General features: G+C 44.9%; 1 protein-coding gene across 1 annotated transcript in view; it reads right to left on the reverse strand.

Moving 5' to 3' along the window:
* Nucleotides 1-21,409, reverse strand: part of LOC144889859 (uncharacterized) — a 38,024-nt gene extending 16,615 nt beyond the window's left edge. The window contains exon 1 of the mRNA XM_078771063.1: nt 21,331-21,409. Within this exon, the coding sequence (XP_078627189.1) occupies nt 21,331-21,339 (9 nt within the window). The 5' untranslated portion in view covers nt 21,340-21,409. The remainder of the gene's footprint in view (nt 1-21,330) is intronic.
* Nucleotides 21,410-23,012: the final 1,603 nt, after the last annotated feature.

Here is a 23,012-nt window from a genome sequence, read left to right on the forward strand (position 1 = left end):
TACCCTCCTCCGGAGGTCTTGAGAACTGTACCCCTTGCATCGTTTCATCTATCCCAGTCGTCGTGTCCTTTCCATCATTGATTTAGCATAGCGCGATTTGGCCAACGTCTGGGTGAATCGGGTGAGTGTAAGGGAAGAAACAGGGAGCAACTGTTCGGCCGCGGTTACCTCCGCTCGGTAAATAACATCCAATCCGCGGTCCGTAACAATATATATATATATGTACATATACAGACTTGGCATTTAATATGGAATATTTTTTTCTTCTTGACTTGGGTGTCCTTTCTGAACTCAGAATATCAATCTGGGGAGTTTCTTTTACGCTTCGGTGATTTATTTGTTAAAAGAACCATGTCACTGATTGTCTGTCGCAGCAAGAAGTCAATAACAGGATTATATCACAGGTGGCGTGACAAAATGTACGGACAGGTACATTTGATGATTGGCTTCACAATCGGGTATATGAGGGTTGTTGCGTTCTGTATTAGTGGAAAACAACTGCTGCACGCCCACAAAAGTTATTGCCGCTTCCTCTGGAGATGGTCCGTCAACTCGACAATGCTGTTTATCATGGAGTGGTGGCTTTACGAAATTCCGGCATGAAACAGTGTGCTATTGCTCGGCAGTATGGCATCACTTAAGGTCAGGTGTCAAAGATCCCGAAACGAAATGCTCAGAGGGGTGTCCCTCCTCCAATATCGAGGCCAGGACGTCCCCGCAGAACCACAAGGAGGGATGATCGCCAGCTGCACCGGTTAGTCCGCAATGGCCGTACCAAGTCAGCTAATCGGCTTAGGGCTGAGTGGCAGCAACTGACAAATGTGCCTGTATCCAGAAGGCTAGTCAACCAACGACTGGTTCAAGCAGGCTATCGTGCCAGGCGTCCCATGAGAAAGCCACGCCTGACAAGACAACACCGCCAGCGCCGATTGCAGTGGGCCAGAGAGCCGTCAATGGCAGCCAGGACACTGGAATCACGTGATCTTCAGTGACGAGTCTTGATTTCTGGTCTATCGTCAAGATGGCCATGTCCGAGTGCGCAGACAAGTGCATGAAGCCTACAACGAAGATTGTATAGTGCCAAGAGTCCAAGCTGGAGGTGGTGGGGTGACCGTTTGGGCTGCTTTTCATGCAGGGGCAAAACTGACCTGGTTGTTCTGAATGGAAACCTGAACCAGTTCAAGTACAGGGCCATTCTGGAAGAAACATTGCTTCCATTTGCTCGTGTAGCCTTTCGAGGAAACTTTGTCTTCCAAGATGACAATGCATGGCCTCATCGTGCTCGCATGATCCAACACTTTCTTGCTGACCGTGGTGTAGAGCATATGGAGTGCCCTGGCATGTCCTCAGATATGAATCCGATAGAGAACTTGTGGGCAGAATTAACACGTCAAATCGACATCTTGGATCAGCAGCCTGACTCTGTGCGTGAATTGCAGCAGGCTATTGTCACTGCATGGCAAGCGATTCCTGTCCAAACCTTGGCAAATCTCGTGAACAGCATGCCTCAACATGTACGTGCTCTCCTGAATGCTTGTGGGGGTTACACAAAGTACTGAACTGTAATTTTACTGTCCGTAATCCCTGTTGTAATTTCACTTTTGTTTTTGTTAAAAAAAATTTTGGCTAATGTGCAAAATAAAGAAATACTTCTGGAAAACGTACAGAAGTTTAACACAGTACTGTACATGAATTGAGTTCGATATCAGTTTACATCACTTTCAAGGTTCAATCTATTTGCTTCGAAATGGCAAATGTGGTTTTTGTTTCTTTTAAAGGTCACATTAACAAAATCTAGAATAATTTCAACATAATTCCAATGAACTTTTGGTTCTAAGTCATCTTGAAAAGTAAGTTCACCCCCACAAAAAAAATATTCCATATTAAATGCCAAGTCTGTATATATATATATAGAGTCACGTAAAAAGTAAGTACACCCCATGAAATGTTTGGACTTTTAAAACATATTTCAACATACAGCTATTTGATCTTCATTTCAACAATATTGATCGATAAAGGTGATATAATATAACAAATATCATGAAACATTTACATTTTGAAGTCCATTGTATAATTTAAATAAACATAAATGCAAATTTCGCAGGTGGAAAAAGTAAGTACACCCTTGGTTCTAATAGGTGGTATTGCCCCCGTTGGCAGAAACAACCTCAAGAAGGCGTTTCTTATAACTGTCGACCAGTCTCTGACATCGACTGGGAGAAATTTTTGCCCACTCCTCCATGCAGAATTCTTTCAGCTGTGCGATGTTTGAGGGGTTTCTTGCATGCACAGCTCGTTTCAAATCCCCCCAGAACATCTCGATGGGATTTAGATCCGGGATTTGACTTTCATGGCCATTCCAGAACCCTCCATTTCTTTCTTTTCAGCCATTCCTTGGTGGATTTACTGGTATGTTTAGGGTCATTGTCATGTTGCAAGGTCCACCTTCGGTTGAGCTTCAACTTTCCAACAGATGGCCTCATATTATCCTCAAGCACCCTCTGGTACAATGAAGATTTCATGGTGGATTCTATGATGGTGAGCTGCTCAGGCCCTGATGCAGCAAAGCTGCCCCAAACCATAATATTTCCACCACCATGCTTTACAATTGGTATCAGGTTCTTGTGGTCAAATGCTGTATTTGGTTTTCGCCAAACATGTCTTCTGGTACTGTGGCCAAATATACTCTACCTTTACCTCATCTATCCAGAGCACGTTGTTCCAGAAGTGCTGGTCTTTGCCGAGGTGCTCATTGGAAAACTTTAGTCTTGCCCTGATGTTCTTTCTGGACAGCAAAGGTTTCCTCAGGGCACACTTCCCATGTAGATCAAATTTGTGCAGCCTCTTTCTCATGGTAGACTCGTGCACTTTGACATCAGCAGTGGCAAGAGCTACCTGTAGGTCCCGTAATGACATTCTGGGGTTCTTAGAGACTTCTTTCAGCATCTTGCGGTCTGCTCTCAGGCTGAACTTGTTGGGGCGGCCTGGCCTGAACAAGTTGGCAGTTGTTTGGAATCTTCTCCACTTGTAGATGATCTTCCGGACAGTCGAATGATTGATTTCAAATTGTTTGGAGATCTTTATAAATTCCTTCCCAGACTCGTAGGCATCTATAACCTTCTTTCTGAAGGCCTCAGAGAGTTCTTTTGATCTCGGCATGGTGACGCCGCACACTTCAACAACAAAGAGCAAACCAAACGAAATGTCTGAGGTTTAAATAAGACAGGTTCCTCCAAGAACCTCTTTAACGATGTTCTAATCATTTTCACCTGAACTGGTGCACCTGATTCTAATTTTAGGTATTTGAAGTAGTGATAAATGTAGGGGTGTACTTACTTTTTCCACATGCAAAATTTGCATTTATGTTTATTTAAATTATGCAATGGACTTCAAAATGTAAATGTTTCATGATATTTGTTATATTATATCACCTTTATCTATCAACATCGTTGAAATGAAGATCAAATAGCTGTATGGTGAAATATGTTGAAAAGGTCAAATCTTTACACAGGGTGTACTTACTTTTTCACGTGACTGTGTATGTGTATATATATATGTGTATATATATTGTTACGGGACCGCGGCGAGGATGTTGTTTGCCGAGCGGATGGCCGCCGCGCCTGAACAGTTACCCCGACTAACCCGATTCCTGAACGTTGGCCGAATCGCGCCACAGATATTCAATGGGGAAATGACTAAAACGAAGGATGTAAAGAAGAAAGAAGACAGAAGTAGGGAATACGAATATAATTTATTTCTATTTACAACCAAAAGTAACCAAGGAGAAGGAAGGATAATAAAATAAAGACAGAAGGAATCAAGAAGACACAGTGAAAATTGCTAGCTTATCTAAACAGTCTTACTTTACCCAGGGACAGAACAAACAAAGACAGACTCACGTGGGGAATGATGACAGGAATGGCAGGAGGTGGATGGCTGGAGGGAGAGGGTGAAAACTGGAACCGGAGCACGGTCAGGCCGGGAGTGAGCAGCCGCCGCCCCTGGACGATCGGCACGTTTTGCAGCCGCCGTTCCTTCGCAGCCACGGACGAAAACTGCCGTCGAAGCTCAAAGCTGTGGTGGTTTAAAGCTGCGGTGGTTGCACTTGTTCTCAGGCTTGGCACTTGTTACTTGTTCTCTCTGACTCCCTCTCTTGCTCTCTTTGCTTCGCTTTTCCCTCTCTCTCTTGCTCTCTTTGCTTCGCTTCGCCCCTTCTCTCCTCTCTCTTAGTCCAACCACTTCAAGGCTTTCGCGCGCGCTCTTTATAGCGCCTCAGGCGATCAAGCTGCTGGTGTCCAGGACACGCCCATCGGTGAGCTCACCTCGGCCCTGGTTGGTCGCGCAGGCTCCCGATCCCGCCCTTAGAGGAGGCGTTGGCAAGGCCACGCCTTGTTCCCGGCGCTGGGCCGACTCCTCCCACCTTCGGCTCCGAGATTACCTCGTGGCTAATGGAGTCTTGGGATGAAACAAACCACCGCTGGAGCAACCCTAACAAACCGCCCAGTGCAGTTGGCAATTGAGGCTTTGAGGGAATGCAGTTGGCAATGGTTGGAAGGGGAATGTGAAGGGAATCTACTCTTATTTCACTTGGTGCAATGGAGTATTGAAATTAATGGAAGACACAGCCTTACACTAATACACATAATAAGGATGTAACTACTGAACAGGGATATATGGTGTCCTGCGTGTATGTTTTATGGAATTAACTATGGGAACGCCCTTTGACCTTTATACAACAACAAATGCAAGAAGGAGGGTGACATTTTACAACAATTCATTACACAACAATAAAAAAAACAACATTCTCATATCCACAACAATATGTATATATATATATATATATATATATATATATATATATATATATATATATACAGTGAAACCTTGACTTACGAGTGCACCAACTTACGAGTTTTCCGAGATACGAGCCGTCGCTCGGGCGGTTTATTGCTTTGAGATGCGAGCCGAGATCTGAGTTACGAGCTTACGCCACCCGCCACCAGGTGGGTTCCGGTCACGTGGTTATCTTGCCGTGCAAGCATTTCTGCCGTATATCGCTGCTGTTTTGTTTTCGCATTTTGGTTATTTTGGAGCTGACGCCACCCGCCACCAGGTGCGTTCCGGTCACGTGGTTATCTTGCCGTGCAAGCATTTCTGCCGTATATCACTGCGCTTTGTTTTCGCATGTTGGTTATTTTGGAGCTGACGCCACCCGCCACCAGGTGGGTTCCGGTCACGTGGTTATCTTGCCGTGCAAGCATTTCTGCCATACATCACTGCTGCTTTGTTTTCGCATGTTGGTTATTTTGGAAAATTTCTTAGTTTTAACCATGGGTCCTAAGAAATTGAGTGCCAAGGGCAGTACTGAGAAGAAGAAGAGGATGATGTGCTTGGATATAAAACACGCAATCGTCGAAAAACATGAGCGAGGTGTGCGTGTTGTCGACTTGGTGAGGCGGATGTGAAGGCAGCTGAAGATTTTATTATAACTTTTGCCGAACTGATAGAAGCCGAACGATACATCCCCCAGCAAATCTTCAACTGTGACGAGACAGGGCTCTTCTGGAAAAAGATGCTGAGGAGGACGTATATAACGGCAGAGGAGAAGAGCATGCCAGGCCACAACTTGTTCAGAGTGCCGGCGATAGCTCGCCTTCTCTTTGTGGAAAACACGGTGAGATCCTTAACATCCAACAACTAATGGGACGCAAACGGGGCGCCCAGTTTAGCGGTACACACATTGATGAATCACCCTGCCTGTGATTCACCCATGACAGGTTATAGCTGGGTCGGGATTCAAACCCAGGCTGGACAGTTTAGAGTCAAGTGTGCGTACCTCCAGTCCAGGCCATCCTGCCAACTTGTATGCTGCATACAGGTGAAATATAAAGCGCGAGATATTTTTATATATACTGTATATTTAAAAAAAAATTGGTGTGGTTTTTGGCGGGCTGGAACGGATTAATAGCATTTCAATGCATTTTAATGGGGAAATTTAATTGAGAAACGAGCAAATTGAGTTACGAGCTCGGTCACAGAACGAATTAAACTCGTAAGTCAAGGTTTCACTGTATATATATATATATATACATATATATATTACATATATATATTTATATATATATATATAATATATATATATATATAATATATATCTATATATTATTTATTATATATATATATAATATATATAATAATATATATATACTATATATCAGATATATATATATTTATATATATATATATATAATATATATATATATAATATATATATATATTATATATTATATATATATATATATACAGACTTGGCATTAATATGACAACTTTTTTTTTTTCTTGACTTGGGTTTACTTTCTGAACTCAGTATATCAATCTGGAGAGTTTATTTTACCTTCGGGTGATGTCTTTGTTGAAAGAACCATGTCACTGATTGTCTTTCGCAGCAGGAAGTCAATAACAGGATTATATCACAGGTGGCGTGACAAAATGTAAGGACAAGGTACATTTGACGATTAGCTTCACAATCGGGTATATAAGGGTTGTTGCGTTCTGTATTAGTGGAAAACAGCTGCTGCAGCTGCACGTCAACAAAAGTTATTGCCGCTTCCTCTGGAGATGGTCCGTCAACTTGACAATGCTGTTTGTCATGGAGTGGTGGCTTTACGAAATTGTGGCATGAAACAGCGTGCTATTGCTCGGCAGTATGGCATCACTCAGGTCAGGTGTCAAAGATCCTGAAACGAAATGCTCAGAGGGGTGTCCCTACTCCAATACCGAGGCCAGGACGTCCCCGCAGAACCAACAAGGAGGATGATCGCCAGCTGCACCGGTTAGTCCGCAATGGCCGTACCAAGTCAGCTAATCGGCTTAGGGCTGAGTGGCAAGCAACTGACAAATGTGCCTGTAACCAGAAGGCTAGTCAACCAACGACTGGTTCAAGCAGGCTATCGTGCCAGGCGTCCCTGAGAAAGCCACGCCTGACACGACAACACAGCCAGCGCCGATTGCAGTGGGCCAGAGAGCACCGTCAATGGCAGCCAGGACACTGGAATCACGTGACCTTCAGTGACAAGTCTAGATTTCTGATCTATCGTCAAGATGGCCGCGTCTGAGTGCGCAGACAAGTGCATGAAGCCCGCAACGAAGATTGTATAATGCCAAGAGTCCAAGCTGGAGGTGGTGGGGTGACCGTTTGGGCTGCTTTTCATGCAGGGGGCAAAACTGACCTGGTTGTTCTGAATGGAAACCTGAACCAGTTCAAGTACAGGGGCATTCTGGAAGAAACATTGCTTCCATTTGCTCGTGCAGCCTTTCGAGGAAACTTTGTCTTCCAAGATGACAATGCACGGCCTCATCGTGCTCGCATGATCCAACACTTTCTTGCTGACTCGTGGTGTAGAGCATATGGAGTGGCCTGCCATGTCCCTGGATATGAATCCGATAGAGAACTTGTGGGCAGAATTAACGCGTCCAATCGACAACTTGGACCAGCAGCCGACCCCTGTGCGTGAATTGCAGCAGACTATTGTCACTGCATGGCAAGCGATTCCTGTCCAACCTTGGCAAATCTCGTGAACAGCATGCCTCGACGTGTACGGTGCTCTCCTGAATGCTCGTGGGGGTTACACTAAGTACTGAACTGTAATTTTACTGTCCGTAACCCCAGTCATAATTTAGGTTTTGTTTTTGTTGAATTTTTTTTTGGCTAATGTGCAAAATAAAGAGATACTTCTGGAAAACGCACAGAAGTTTAACACAGTACTGTCCGTGAATTGAGTTTGATATCAGCTTACATCACTTTCAAGGATCAATTTATTTGCTTCGAAATGTCAAATGTGGTTTTTGTTTCTTTTAGAGGTCACATTAACAAAATCGAGAATAATTTCAACATAATTCCAATGAACTTTTGGTTCTAAGTCATCTTGAAAAGTAAGTTCACCCCACAAAAAAAATATTCCATATTAAATGCCAAGTCTGTATATATATATATATACCGTATATATATAGTTATGAATTTGGGGTAGGGGGAATATCTAGATTTAGGTAGATCTGCATAGGTAGGTGTCCGGCTGTCATGATAGGGAACCTCACCTGTAATAGTTTCTGTGTTTAGGCGGTGTGTCAGAGTAAGCTGCTTATCTGTGTCCCCGCCACGAGGGGGCGGGGCTTGTTAACTAGAATTAGGGAATATGCTAACTCCATTGTGTGTCGTTCCCTCTGTGAACATCCCGGTGTCCCTTATGGCAACGCACTCTTGTAGACATTAGATAGGCCCTTAGTGCACACATTAATTAAATCCCCCCCCCCCCCCCTTACAATGGCTGACCATAAGAACTGACTGGAAAGACAAGCAGGCAGCGGTCGCGCTGTGGTACACCATGGCTTTCACACATTGACAAGGCACGCTGGGAGCCATGCCCAGGAGAACTAGAGATTGACCAGGGGAGGGGTGAGCAACAAACACCACACCGATTGGAAGAGTAGGGGAGGACGTGCGATTGGTTAAAGGAAAGGCAGAGAGCTTCCCCGTGATTGGAGAGTAAAGAAGGACTTGTGATTGGCCACCGACCAATGGCATGGGAGCAGGGCGCCAAGCGCTCGGCCAATGGGAGGGGGCGGATGAGATCAGAAGATTCGAGAAGGTTAGAAGCGACGCACTGGTTGCAGGGGAAGTGAGCTGACGTCAGAGAACTGCCAGTAAAACCTCTCGGTCGCCGGCATTTCTCCTCTTCCCTTTGCCTCTTGCCTTCCCTTGACTATCCCTTTGCGCTGGACCCTCTCTTGTGTTGGACCTCGTCCCGTTTGGACCCTCGCTTGTTGGTCGTTGGAAGGACGTTGGCGCGCTGATGATTCTCTTTCCCGGATTCACACACGAACCTCGCGAACGATCGCGCGGGGACACAAGGCTTGGTGTGCAGCGGTGTCCGTGGGCCTGGTGGAGTGCGAGCAGGGGCGGAACGAGGCTGACTTCCCGCTGACCGGAACCATGGTCAGACGACTGCGCTCGGAGCCGGACCATCCTTGACGACTGCAGACTACTGATTGAGATAAGACGCACCACATTCCACAACGAGACATTTATTTAATATATCCTCTCCCATTGTTTCATATCTGAAGTCTGTGCGGGGACGTCCCAATTTAGGATTTAGTTTTTATCATTGCATTTCCCTGTCCCGATAGTTATTTTGAATAAACCCTTGTATTATTTTCTGTTCCATTCGAAATCTCGTTTTGGTTTGATTTATTAATTTTCAGGTTGAAGAGGCCTGCGGCCGTGAAGGTAAGCGGCATAGTTCATCCAGGCTCGTGTATGATCCGCCATAGATTGAATAAACGCCTCCATTAAAGCTCCATTCATCCGTGGTGACGCTCGGTCTTAACTGAGCCAAACCACACAACAATATACATATATATATATATATATATATATATATATATATATATATATATATATATATATATATATATATTGTCGCGCGGACCCTTCCGGTTAATACCAGGGACTGCGGAAGACCAGAACGGCTTTAACGGAGGCGACGATCACTACGAATTGTGCTATCAAACGAGGGAAGAGAATAAGGGAAGAGGAAGAAGCGGGAGCACGCTTATCTTCAGCGAACCGACGGCAGCTGCAGGGAAATTAATGTACTCGACACCGAATTAGAATGTACAAAAATAAACACGTTTATTCTGGAACCCGAGACAATGAAACGCGACGATGATAAAATAATGCTCCTAAATTGAGAACCCACACACCAGACTCAACAACAGGACACAGGGATGAATGAACAAAAGAAACGTCGTGAAATGGTGATGTGGTGTGCGGTCTTATCAGTCCATCGTCTTGTATTGTCTGCCGTCCAACACGGCTCCGTTCGGCCCCGATGCACCCACGAGGTCCCTCGCTCCAGCACGACCGCACCGAGCACCGCTCCAAGCACCATGCAGATGGCGAGCCAACGACCACCAGGGACATCCCAAGACCAAGCAGGGAAGCGCAGAGAGCACAAGACAGCCAGAGACAGCCAAAACGCACAAGGGTTCGAGCTGGACGTGCAAGAGGGCCAGAGGGACATGCTGCGCTAGACATAACTGGCTGTGCAAGACGCGCAAGAGAGACAACAACAACACAACATGCATTTTAAGGCCATTTTCCCTCCTAGAGCGGGGGTTAGCCTTGCGGTCCCCATGACAATCTTCTCCATTTTGCCCTATTTTCTGCATCTCTCCTTGTTAACCCCCTTGCCCACATTTCTTCTTCCACCATCTTTAACCAAGTCTTTCTCGGTCTTCCCCGTCCTCTACTTCCTTCTACATTCATTTCCATCACTCTTCTCAACCAGTCACTTTCATCCTTCCTCAACACATGACCAAACCATCTCAACCTGGTCCTCTTCACAGCATCAATCACAGGCTCTATTCGCATCATCTTTCGCAATTCATCATTTGTCTTCCTCTCTCTCAACGATACTCCGCACATCCACCGAACCATTCGCATTTCCACCCTTTCCAGCCTTCGTTGCTGGTCTACATTCATGACCCATGTCTCGCTCCCATAAATCATAACACTTCTCACACATGCAGCATACACCTTTCCCTTCAGCTTCAACGACACTCCCCTCCTCATCAGCACGCCACTCAGTTCCCGAAACTTCTTCCATGCTCATCTCACTCTAGCAACTGTTGCTGTGTCTGATCCACCTTCTCCATTCAGCATGTCTCCGAGGTAGCAAAATGTTTTCACACCTTCCAGCTTCACGTCGTCTCCAAGATCCAACTCAACATTTCCTCCATCTGCAGCTCCCTCTGTGCACACCTTACATTTGAATGTCGCTGCCATACTGGTTAATGACCCTCTCAGACCACTACATTTTTGATGAACCCACTCAGCGCACATTGTACATTGAATGGAGTTCACTCCGACACCCTTCCTGCACACAGCACATGGCCACTTCCCAGTTCTTTCGACCTCACCACATGCTTTACCACTTGCCATCACCTTCGTCTTTCCTATATTCACCTTCAGACCTTTTGTCTCCATACATTCCTTCCACTTGTTCATCTTTTCCTTCAGTCCATCCATACTTTCCGCCATCAACACCAGATCATCTGCATACAACAACTCCCACGGTAAACCCTCCTTTACGTTCTGAGCCAGCACCTCCATCACAGCTACAAATAGTAGTGGACTTAGTACCGACCCCTGATGCACTCCCACCTTCACCTCAAACTCACCACTGTTCCCGTCCTTCATCCTTACAGCTGTGTGCGCTCTTTTGTACATTGCCATCACTACTCTGATAAAGCATTCCTCCACTCCTAACTTCCTCAATGCCCATGTCAATACTTCGCGTGGAACCCTATCGAATGCTTTCTCCTGATCAACAAACCCAAGAAACAACTTCTTCCTCTTCTCCATGTACTTCTCCTGCAACTGCCTCACAATAAAGAGCGCGTCTGTCGTTCCTCTTCCTGGCATAAATCCAAACTGCATTTCGTCGATCTTCACCTTCTTCCTTATCCTCCTCTCCAACACCCTTTCCAATACCTTCATTCCATGCTCCAATAACTTTATCGCTCGGTACGAGCCACACTCCAGAGGGTCACCTTTCCCCTTGTATAGAGGGACGAGGGTACTCAGTTCCCAAACCACTGGAATGCGGCCTTCTTTCAACACCAGATTACAGATCTCTGTCATTCTCTTCACACCCCAACTTCCTGCTGCCTTCAACATATCTCCCACAACTCCCGTCGGCCCTCCCGCTTTTCTACTCTTCATTGCTTTTATTGCTTCCTCAACTTCCTTCTTAGTTATCTTCTCTGCCGGTCCTAAAACTGGGTTACTCTCTATGTTGCCATCCCATTCATTCTCTGTATTCAACAGCATTTCCATATATCTTTTCCATCTTCCTTTAATTCCATCTGGGTCCACAACGATTTGTCCCACTTCATCCTTCAAGCAACTCACCCCCATCACATCACACCTCTCTTTCGCTATCTGCTTTGCAATCCTGAAGACCGCTCTCTGACCCTCTTCCGAATCCACGCGTTCTGCGAACATTTTCCTACATGCCTCCTGCGCCTTTGCTACCTCTTTCTTTGCAGCCTTCTTGGCTGCCTTATAACTTTCATGCTCTGCTTTTTCTGCTCCCGTAGCCTTCGCCTTCTGCCACTCCTTGAACTTCTTCCTCTTCTCGTCAATCCTCTTTCCAACTTCCTCATCCCACCACCATGTTTCCAAGTGCCTCGGTGGTCCTTTTGTCCATCCACATACCTCACCAACGGCTCCCAACAGACTATCTTTCATGGACATCCAACCACGTTCAAGCTCAACCACATCATCCTCTACCCTACTCAGCCTCTCTTTTAATGCCTCCCTTACTGTCACCTGTTTCAACCTCCACACCTTCATTCTCGGTTGGTACTTCACTCGCCGAGCTCTCCTCGCACCTTTCACCCTTATGTCGCAGACAACCAAGTGGTGCTGTGAAACAGCCTCCTCCCATGGGATCACCTTTATGTCCTGGAGGTGCCCCCTATCTCGCCTACGCACCATCAGGTAGTCAACGGTTGTCGTCGACCCACCTGACGTGTATGTAACAAGCTTATTATCCCCTTTCTGGAACTGAGTGTTACAAATCAACAAATCAGCAAACTCCAAAATCCTTTCACCTTCTCCATTTCTCACACCATATCCGTAACCCCCATGAACTCCCTCAAAACTGTCCATACTCCTTCCCACATGTCCATTTAGGTCTCCTCCTACCATAACAACTTCCTCATCTTTCACGTTTTCCATCAGCTTCTCTATCGCACACCAGAACTTGTCCTTGTCTTCATCGCTCCGACCAACCTGCGGAGCATATCCCGAGATGACGTTCACCAAGAGCTTTCCAATCATCATTTTCACCATCATCAACCTATCACTCACTCTAGTCACACTCACCACACTGTCTACAAACTCCTCAGAAAACAGGACACCAACACCATTCACGCCCTCTGGGCACCCTTGCTACACAAACTTGTATTTCTGTCCCTGCCTACCCTTCACCATTCTCACACCACTTCCCTTCCATCTCGTCTCTTGCACACAACATATGTCCACTCTTCTTCTGACCAATACTTCCACCACTTCTCCTGATCTCCCTGTCATTGTCCCTACATTCCATGTCCCAAACCTCAGAAACCGATCTCCACTTCGGGCTGTACCCTGCCCATATGTAGTTGTAATTGTCATGGTTCTCTTTTTGAGGCAATGTTTTTGTGGCCGGATGCCCTTCCTGACGCCAACCTTCTTTGTCGCCTCTTAAGACATGCAGGGATACGGTGTACCTATTATAACCAGGGTACACACCGGGATAAAGCTTTGAATAAAACAAAACGGGTTTAATCCCGAACAAATAAACGGAGAATGAAATCAATAATAACTATATACAATGAAGTAAAATAATCCGATAAAAACTAAGGCGTCAAGTCACAAGCACAGACGGGGCGAGGGACACAAATTGGCGACTTATCTCTGCTCTTTCAGATGACACAAGCTTCCCAAGAGAAACCAGCACCCAAAGCATTTTGAACAAAACCTGGTGTCCATGTTGCATTCAGTTTCGTAAGCTTGCTTTGATAGAGCTGATATTTTTGGTGACGCATTTTTGTGAGCTCGATTAACTCAACAAAAACGGAATTATGTACAAAAATAAACAGGTTTATTACCACGGGTGCCGATAATACAAAATAAAACGCGCCGGTCTAATCCCTCCAACTGGAGCGCTCCTATTACAGACACACACACATACAGATGGGGAGGATATATGACAAAATAAACGTTGTGTGTTTGATCATGCACTTAGCTCTGATCGTTCGGTGCGTCGTATGCAATCGCCCAGGCCCCCCGTCCCGTGCGGGGAGAAGGCCGCAGTCCACTTGGTTCCACGCGCCGCTAGGCCTCACCATGCTCCAGCGGCAAGCCTGAGAACCACAACATCCTCTCCCTTCACCTCACCACGACGTCCTCTCCCTTCACTTCACCACGACGTCCTCTCCCTTCACTTCACCACGACGTCCTCTCCCTTCACTTCACCACGACGTCCTCTCCCTTCACCTCGCCACGACGTCCTCTCCCTTCACTTCACCACGACGTCCTCTCCCTTCACCTCACCATGACATCCTCTCCCTTCACCTCACCACGACGTCCTCCACCCGCAAGAGAGAGAACTGCTCAAATGCAAGAGGGGGCTGCAAGAGGGGAAATGTCGTTCGGCGCGCCCCTATATAACCTTGCGGCGGTGACGTCAGCCTTGGCGCGCCACCCAATCAGTGCCCTCCACCGAATCACAGGCCTGTAGTGTGGTCACAGCTCATGCTACTTGAGGCCTGCCGGAGGTGTAGCTGGCTGCGACCCATGCGGCGGTGCCCCGAACTGGCCTCTTGCCTGTTCTCTTCCGAAGTCCTTGTCAGGGAAGGGAATTATTTAATGTTGTGCTAAGGGCCTGTCTAAGTGTTGAAATGAGTGCATTGCCATAAGGGACAAAGGTTTGGCTACCAGGTGTGACACACAGGGGTTTATCTTAATCCCGACACTATCTAACACTCAAACATCCTGGTATGTTCACAAGCAGACATCTTAACCCGACAACCCGGACTACACATGGAACTTATTACAGGCAGAATCCCTATCGCGACAGTCGAAGCACGTTACCTATTCAGATCTACCTGGCTCTAGATATTGCTCTACCCTACCGACATAACAATATATATCTGTGCAGTGTCTGTCCTGTGTTATGTTGTCATTGAACTACTCCCTCAAACTTTTGTGTAATCGTACCAAACTTCTGATATTAACCTATTTCTCCCATGGGTATGTCCTAAGGGTATTTTTCAAAGAAAATTTTTGAAAAAGTCTTTTTTTTTTTCGAATCTTTTTATTATTATTTAAATCTTCAACTTCAATTGTTTATAAAATGTAATATCACGTATATTACAAATACATTGTGCAAAATAATTGTTTGTATTATGATTGGTGTAAACCATGACAAAACAGCAACTCAGGTACAGTCATCCATCTATATATCTACATACACTACTCACAATAAGTTAGGGATATTGGCAGGTTCTTCGGTGTGGTAAATTTTGTGTATTAATTATGTTGAAAAAAGTTGTTGGTCCTAATTCTATGGTTATTAATGAGTGTGAAAAAACACAGCATTTTTGATTTCAATACCCTAACCCTAACCCCTACAAAAAAAAAAAACTCACTCCCACAATATCCCTAACTTAGTCAGTAGTGTATGTGGGCAGTGTCTGTGTTGTCACTGAACTACTCCCTCAAACTTTTGTTTCTGTGGTTGTGAAGTGTTTTTAATAACGTTGTTGGTGAGGTGTTTTGAATGACGTGGTGGTGAAGTGTTTTGAATCACGTGGTGGTGAGGTGTTTTGAATTACGTTGTGGTGAGGTGTTTTGAATCACGTGGTGGTGAGGTGTTTTGAACTACGTGGTGGTGAGGTGTTTTGAATTACATGGTGGTGAGGTGTTTTGAATTACGTGGTGGTGAGGTGTTTTGAATTACGTGGTGGTGAGGTGTTTTGAATTACGTGGTGCTGAGGTGGATCAGACTTGGCAACGGTTGCTCGAGTGAGATGTGCATGGAAGAAGTTTCGGGAACTGAGTGGCGTGCTGATGATGAGGGGAGTGTCGTTGAAGCTGAAGGGAAAGGTGTATGCTGCATGTGTGAGAAGTGTTATGATTTATGGGAGCGAGACATGGGTAATGAACGTAGAGCAGCAACGAAGGTTGGAAAGGGTGGAAATGCGAATGGTTCGACGGATGTGCGGAGTATCGTTGAGAGAGAGGAAGACAAATGATGAATTGCGAAAGATGATGGGACTAGAGCCTGTGATTGATGCTGTGAAGAGGAACAGGTTGAGATGGTTTGGTCATGTGTTGAGGAAGGATGAAAGTGACTGGTTGAGAAGAGTGATGGAAATGAATGTAGAAGGAAGCAGAAGACGGGGAAGACCGAGAAAGACTTGGCTAAAGATGGTGGAAGAAGAAATGCGGGCAAGGGGGTTAACAAGGAGAGATGCAGAAAATAGGGCAAAATGGAGAAGATTGTCATGGGGACCGCAAGGCTAACCCCCGCTCTAGCAGGGAAAATGGCCTTTAAAATGCATGTTGTGTTGTTGTTGTTGTGGTGTTTTGAATTACGTGGTGGTGAGGTGTTTATAATTACATGGTGGTGAGGTGTTTTGAATTACGTGGTGGTGAGGTGTTTTGAATTACGTGGTGCTGAGGTGTTTTGAATTACGTGGTGGTGAGGTGTTTTGAATTACGTAGTGGTGAGGTGTTTTGAATTAACCTCACATTTTGTGTTGTGTTGGGGTGTTTTGAATAACATGGTGGTGGGGTGTTTATAATTACATGGTGGTGAGGTGTTTATAATTACATGGTGGTGAGGTGTTTTGAATTATGTGGTGGTGAGGTGTTTTGAATTACGTGGTGGTGAGGTGTTTTGAATTATGTGGTGGTGAGGTGTTTTAAATTACTTGGTGGTGAGGTGTTTTGAATTACATGGTGGTGAGGGGTTTTGAATTACGTGGTGGTGAGTAGTTTTGAATTACATGGTGGTGAGTAGTTTTGAATTACTTGGTGGTGAGGTGTTTGTAATTACGTGGTGGTGGGGTGTTTTGAATTTCGTGGTGGTGAGGTGTAATTATTCCAAACTTCAAGTCTGCACCTACCGCTCCCGTATGTATGTGCTGATGGGTTCTTTTTTGAATTGTTTTTTTTTTCAACCTAAAACTTCAACCTAAATTGCTTATAAAAATGTAATATCATAAACACCACAAATAAATTTGTGTAAAATAATTGTTTGTATTATGATTGGTGTAAATCATGACCACATAGCACTCAGGTACATTCATTATCCTCAGCTAAAACAAGTCTGTTTCTCTGTAATGACGCGTGGTGAGGCGAGCGTAGCGAGCCGAGCCAAGCTAGTATATATATATATTGTTGTGTTCCTGGGGATTAAGATCATCCAAGGTAACGGGCAGCCGATCGAGCTTTACACTCCGAGGAGTTCAGTCAACAATGGCAGACCTTCTTTATACGCACGTGGGAGGGCAGCGAAGGGTAGCAAAGCTCTTACCTGCACGGATCCCACTGGAAGTCTTCGATCCTGTGAATCAACTCAAACTGACATGAAATTAAAATGTGCAACAAATAATGTGTAACAAAATAAATGCCAGGAAACAAAGAAAATGCACGATAAAACTAAGATTCCTAAATGGAGCGCTCCTATACAGACTTGTATACAAAACAAGGGCTAAAATAACTATAAAATAATGAATGTTTTTTGTGTACTTAGCTCTGGTCCCCTTCATCGTCCAGGATTGTCCAGGATCGTCACAAGCCCCGCGTCCCTGCGCGGGAAAGCACACTGGTTGGCGTGAAGTCCATGCGTGGGAACAGGCCTTGGCACGCAGTTCACTCCTCTAGCCGCCAAGCGCGAAGCGAGCAGGCCGCGCCCGTTCTCACCATCTGCCCACACAGCACCACGGTTTCTCAGCTCAGACAGCCGCCGCACAGCCAGCACCAACGAGCCAGCGAAAGGACAATGCAGTCGCTCGAAGCGATCGTCCGGACCAAGAAAAGAAGGAACACGAGCCGCGACCATCTGCAGTAACTCGGGACACCAAGAGCAAGAGCGGAGCATGCATCTTCAATAGCCCGGGACCACGAAACCTCCAACTGTTCGCTATCAAATTCCGAGCAAGAAGAAGCATATGTGCGACCACCTTTCGTCGAACCCAAAAGCCAAGATATATAAAATGCCGACTGCATGCACCCCAATGTCCCAACGCAAGAGATATATGTGACCGTTCGCTTTCAAATCCAGAAGCAGAGAGAGTATATGCGACCGTTCTCATCAATGTTCTTGGCGCAAGACAAGGAAAATGTCAGAACACAATCCTTTGTTTCCAAGGCTCTTACATGATGTCTGTGCGTGCTCCAATCAGCGAGTCCATCTCCTCACCCTATGGTCGTCCTAACCAATCGTTCTTCGGGGTGTGGCCTCACGGCCACTGGCCAGCCTTTGTGATGGTGTGCGGTGGTATCATTGGTGGTGCCCAATGTCCTGTTTCCGGTTACTTTTATTTAATGTTATAATTCATGCTGATTACTTGGCTTGGCTGTAGTGCATTGTGTGTGTAGTGCATTGTCATAAGGAACAAAGGTGAAAAAAAACCACAGAGGTAATTTACATACAGGGGATTTACCATTAATCCCTAACTAATAAACATGGCACCACCCCTTGTCACGGGGACAAATATACACTTACACAACATCCGATCTAACGGATCCCTACTTATCGTACCTAGGGGTTCTTCTTCTTCATCGGGACATTCGGAGCACACTATACTATACACTTCTACCTGGACTAAGGTAATCCATTGCCTACCCCCTATAAATGTAACTATACAGTCACGCGAAAAAGTAAGTACACCCCATGTAAAGTTTTGATGTTTTCAACATATTTCAACATACAGCCATTTGATCTTCATTTCAACAATATTGATAGATAAAGGTGATATAATATAACAAATATCATGAAACATTTACATTTTGTAGTCCATTGTATAATTTAAATAAACATAAATGCACATTTTGCATGTGGAAAAAGTAAGTACACCCCTACATTTATCACTACTTCAAATACCTAAAATTACAATCAGGTGCATCAGCTCAGGTGCAAATGATTAGAACATTGTTAGAGAGGATCTTGGAGGAACCTGTCTTATTTAAACCTCAGACATTTAGTTTGGTTTGCTCTTTGTTGTTGAAATGTGCGGCGTCACCATGCCTAGATCAAAAGAGCTCTCTGAGGCCTTCAGAAAGAAGGTTATAGATGCCTACGAGACTGGAAAGGGATTTAAAAAGATCTCCAAACAATTTGAAATCAATCGTTCGACTGTCCCGAAGATCATCTACAAGTGGAGAAGATTCCAAACAACTGCCAACTTGTTCAGGCCAGGCCGCCCCAGCAAGTTCAGCCCGAGAGCAGACCGCAAGATGCTGAAAGAAGTCTCTAAGAACCCCCAGAATGTCATCACGGGTCCTGCAGGTAGCTCTTGCCACTGTTGATGTCAAAGTGCACGAGTCTACCATTAGAAAGAGGCTGCACAAATTTGATCTACATGGGAAGTGTGCCAGGAGAAAACCTTTGCTGTCCAGAAAGAACATCAGGGCAAGACTAAAGTTTGCCAATGAACACCTCGGCAAAGACCAGCACTTCTGGAACAATGCGTTCTGGAAATATGAGTCAAAGGTAGAGCTATTTGGCCACAGTACCAGAAGACATGTTTGGCGAAAACCAAAGACAGCATTTGAGCACAAGAACCTGATACCAACTGTAAAGCATGGTGGTGGAAATATTCTGGTTTGGGGCAGCTTTGCTGCATCAGGGCCTGGGCAGCTCACCATCATAGAATCCACTATGAATTCTTCATTGTACCAGAGGGTGCTTGAGGATAATGTGAGGCCATCTGTCGGAAAGTTGAAGCTCAACTGAAGGTGGACCTTGCAACATGACAATGACCCTAAACATACTAGTAAATCCACCAAGGAATGGCTGAAAAGAAAGAAATGGAGGGTTCTGGAATGGCCAAGTGAAAGCCCAGATCTAAATCCCATCGAGATGTTGTGGGGGGATTTGAAACGAGCTGTGCATGCAATTGTGCATGCTGTTCAACAATTTTTTGTTGAATAAATTATTGCAAAGTCAATTTTTCATTGTTTTTTGTTCAATTAGATAACCTTTATCTATAGATACTGTTGAAATGAAGATCAAATATTGATATGTCCACATATGTTAAAAAGATTTTAAAAACATTTCATGGGGTGTACTTACTTTTTCCACAAGTGAAATTTGCATTTATGTTTATTTAAATTATACAATGGAGTACAAAATGTAAATGTTTCATGATATTTGTTATATTATATCACCTTTATCTATCAATATTGTTGAAATGAAGATCAAGTAGCTTTATGTTGAAATATGTTGAAAAAGTCAAAACTTTACATGGGGTGTACTTACATTTTCACGTGACTGTATATCTATCTATAATTCCATTAATCTCTGTGTGTATGTGTGTGTGTATGTGTGTGTGTGTGTATGCGACAACGATTTCTCGACAACTACCGGTCCGATATACTTGAAACTTGCCAGGTATATTGCTGGGGACCCGAGGATGTGCCTTTTCAAGGTTTGAAATTAATCGGACAAGTACTTACCGAGCTATGGCGATTTAGCCGTTCGCCGTTCGCTTTGGCGTTGCGAATGGACCAAACCATTGCATGTAAATAGAGGGGGGGGGTTCTGTGGTCGTTGCGAATGGACCAAACCATTCATGTAAATAGAGGGGGGGGGGGTTCTGTGGTCGTTACTGCCACGTGGTTTCAAAGTTTTTTTTTGTTGTTGTTGTTTGCACGCATGATTTTTTGCACCCACGTACGGGCACGCCCTAGGATGTTTACACACACACACCCCTACACAAATTTTTTTTTTTTTTTTTTTTTGGCAAGGAACGGGCACCCACGTACGGGCACGTCCTAGCTTATATATAGTACGGGCATGCCCTAGTATATCAAAATCTCGTTATTTTCTCCTTGACAAGGCTTATTTCCATAACACTCTCAGCACCACTAGGGTTACCATACGTCCAGGTTTTTCCCGGACATGTTCTCCTTTTCGGTCTTTAAATATCCGTCCGGCCGGGTTTTTTTAATATTTAAAAATTTCCGGGATTGTGCCATTTTTTTTTGCTTTTGCATTTTCAAAGGGAAATTTTAATTTTAATTTTAATAAAATTTTGATTTTAATTAAAGAGTATCCCAAGATTTGGGACTTTTTTTTTTACCTGATTTAAATGGTTAAATCATTTTTGTACATGTTCTTATGGTAACAAAATGGGGCTGTGTAATGTTTGGACCAGGATAGTTTGGTACAAGTCTGTACTACTGCGTCGTGGCGTAATGGACGTGTTCGAACATAGACATTCATACGCCCACTTCCTGTCCAACCTCGTAGTGAAAGAGATTCCATTGGCGTGATCAGTCTGCACTTCAGTGTCTTTTCTGAGTCCTACCGTAAACACTTGTTTCATTTTCTTCAACAGTTCTTTATTGTGGTGTAAACATAACCAGACAGACAGACAGGGGTGAAAACATAACCTATGCTCACCTTCGTTGGCGGAGGTAAAATGTTATTTTTGTGTCACTCCACATCAGAGTAAAATGTGAGGAATAAACAATTATTGTGCATTCACCGCATCCATTGGAGAGTTATCTGAAGCTGAAGGTGTTTTGAGGATCTTTTTGCTCCTCTTTGGAGTTCTACATCCTGGTTTCACCTGCACATACGGAGCACACCGGGAGTGTTGATCTCTGCTCCAAATCATCCACAAACTACTCAGAAATCAGTGAATCATTCTCAACCTCCAAGAAATAAAACACCAACATTATTTATTACTTGTGTCTATTCTATTATAGCTTAAAATATTGCACAAGTACCAAGAATATGTACAGGGCATGTTGAAAAGTATCATTACCTATTCTTTTTCTCCAAAAAAAGGTAAAGATATTTGAATGAAACAAAGACAGATACGAATATGAATCTTTATTCTACCATGGTGCATATACATACACATATATATATATATATTGCTGCGGTTTTGAGATTGGCACATTGAAGTCATTAAAGGTTAAAGGTTTGCCCCCCATAGTTAGTCACACGAGCAACATATGGGCCTATTTGTAGTATAGTTATGTCTTAGTATGTGTAAGAATAGGCCATTTCCTCTCTTAGTACCTGTGTTGTGTAAAGACAGGAGAATCGGCCCTACAATCATTTTGCTCCAACCTCCATTCTACCTCTATGGGCGCAATCCATCCCGCGTCCCATTTGGCTGTCCCCTAGTCAAGTTAATACGAGGCAGGGCCTCGAAAGGTGAAGGAGGGTTGAGCTCGGCACGGCAGCAGTGGGGACGGTAAGAGCCACCAGCCAATCAGAGCCCGAGCAGCATGGCGTGAGAGGGCGTGGTGAAGCGCGTCTGGTGAGTTCCAGAGGGTTCTAAGGGCATGGCAATAAAACCGTTTGCGCGAGGCCCCCACCTCAGTAATGAGAAGGGAGAGGCGCTGGTGAGTCGAGAGAGTTGCGCGCAGACCAGGGTTATGGGAGAGGTGCGCTGAAGTGACTTTTGAGTACGAAGGAAGGAGACGCGCTTGACGGGAATCACGCGCGCTGAATGAACCTTGTTACATGGAATACGTGGGCGCAGACAGGGCGTTGTTAACTCACGCAGTTCGGCCAAAGCGAGTGAACACGGCTGAGTAACCTACCTCCATCTTTCGCCTACCTCCATCTTCATGGAACGAGCCGGGACCATGGAGAGTGAGACGGAGCCGATCCTGTACGACCACCGCGGAGCTGGTGAACATCATCCTACCCATCAGCAATCCCCGTGTGAGTGTGTGTGTGAGATGGGCCCGTTTGTCCTGGGGTATTAAGAGCAAGACTGTTTCAGGATTTCCCTGTGTCTCTTCGTCCTGAGTTGTAAATACGTGCAATCTTAATTAAACATATTTGTTCTTCCTTTTCTTCCAATTTGATCGCCTTTGTGATTTCTCCATTGACTAAGCGTGGTACGAATAAGATCTCTCCAATCGGGTATAGTAACTAATAATAGCGCGGATCACGTACGCAAACCGCTCGGCGTATCACCATCACACGTGGTTCGTGCGAGGCTTATTCCCTCGCTTCCAGGGCAGCGCTATTACTAAGGTAACAGCGAATTTGGTCCTACAACCCTATTCAGCGCTGTCTGGAAGGGACGTAATAGGTCTCGGGTCACGCCAGGTCAGTAAAGACAAGGGGGGTTAATCCCCCCTTGATAAGGGGAGAAGGCCGGCGGCAGATCCACAACAATATATATATATATGTATATATATA

This window comes from Myxine glutinosa, chromosome 1 (assembly GCF_964187855.1).
Source record: "Myxine glutinosa chromosome 1, kmMyxGlut1.1, whole genome shotgun sequence".
Classification (NCBI taxonomy): Eukaryota; Metazoa; Chordata; class Myxini; order Myxiniformes; family Myxinidae; genus Myxine; species Myxine glutinosa.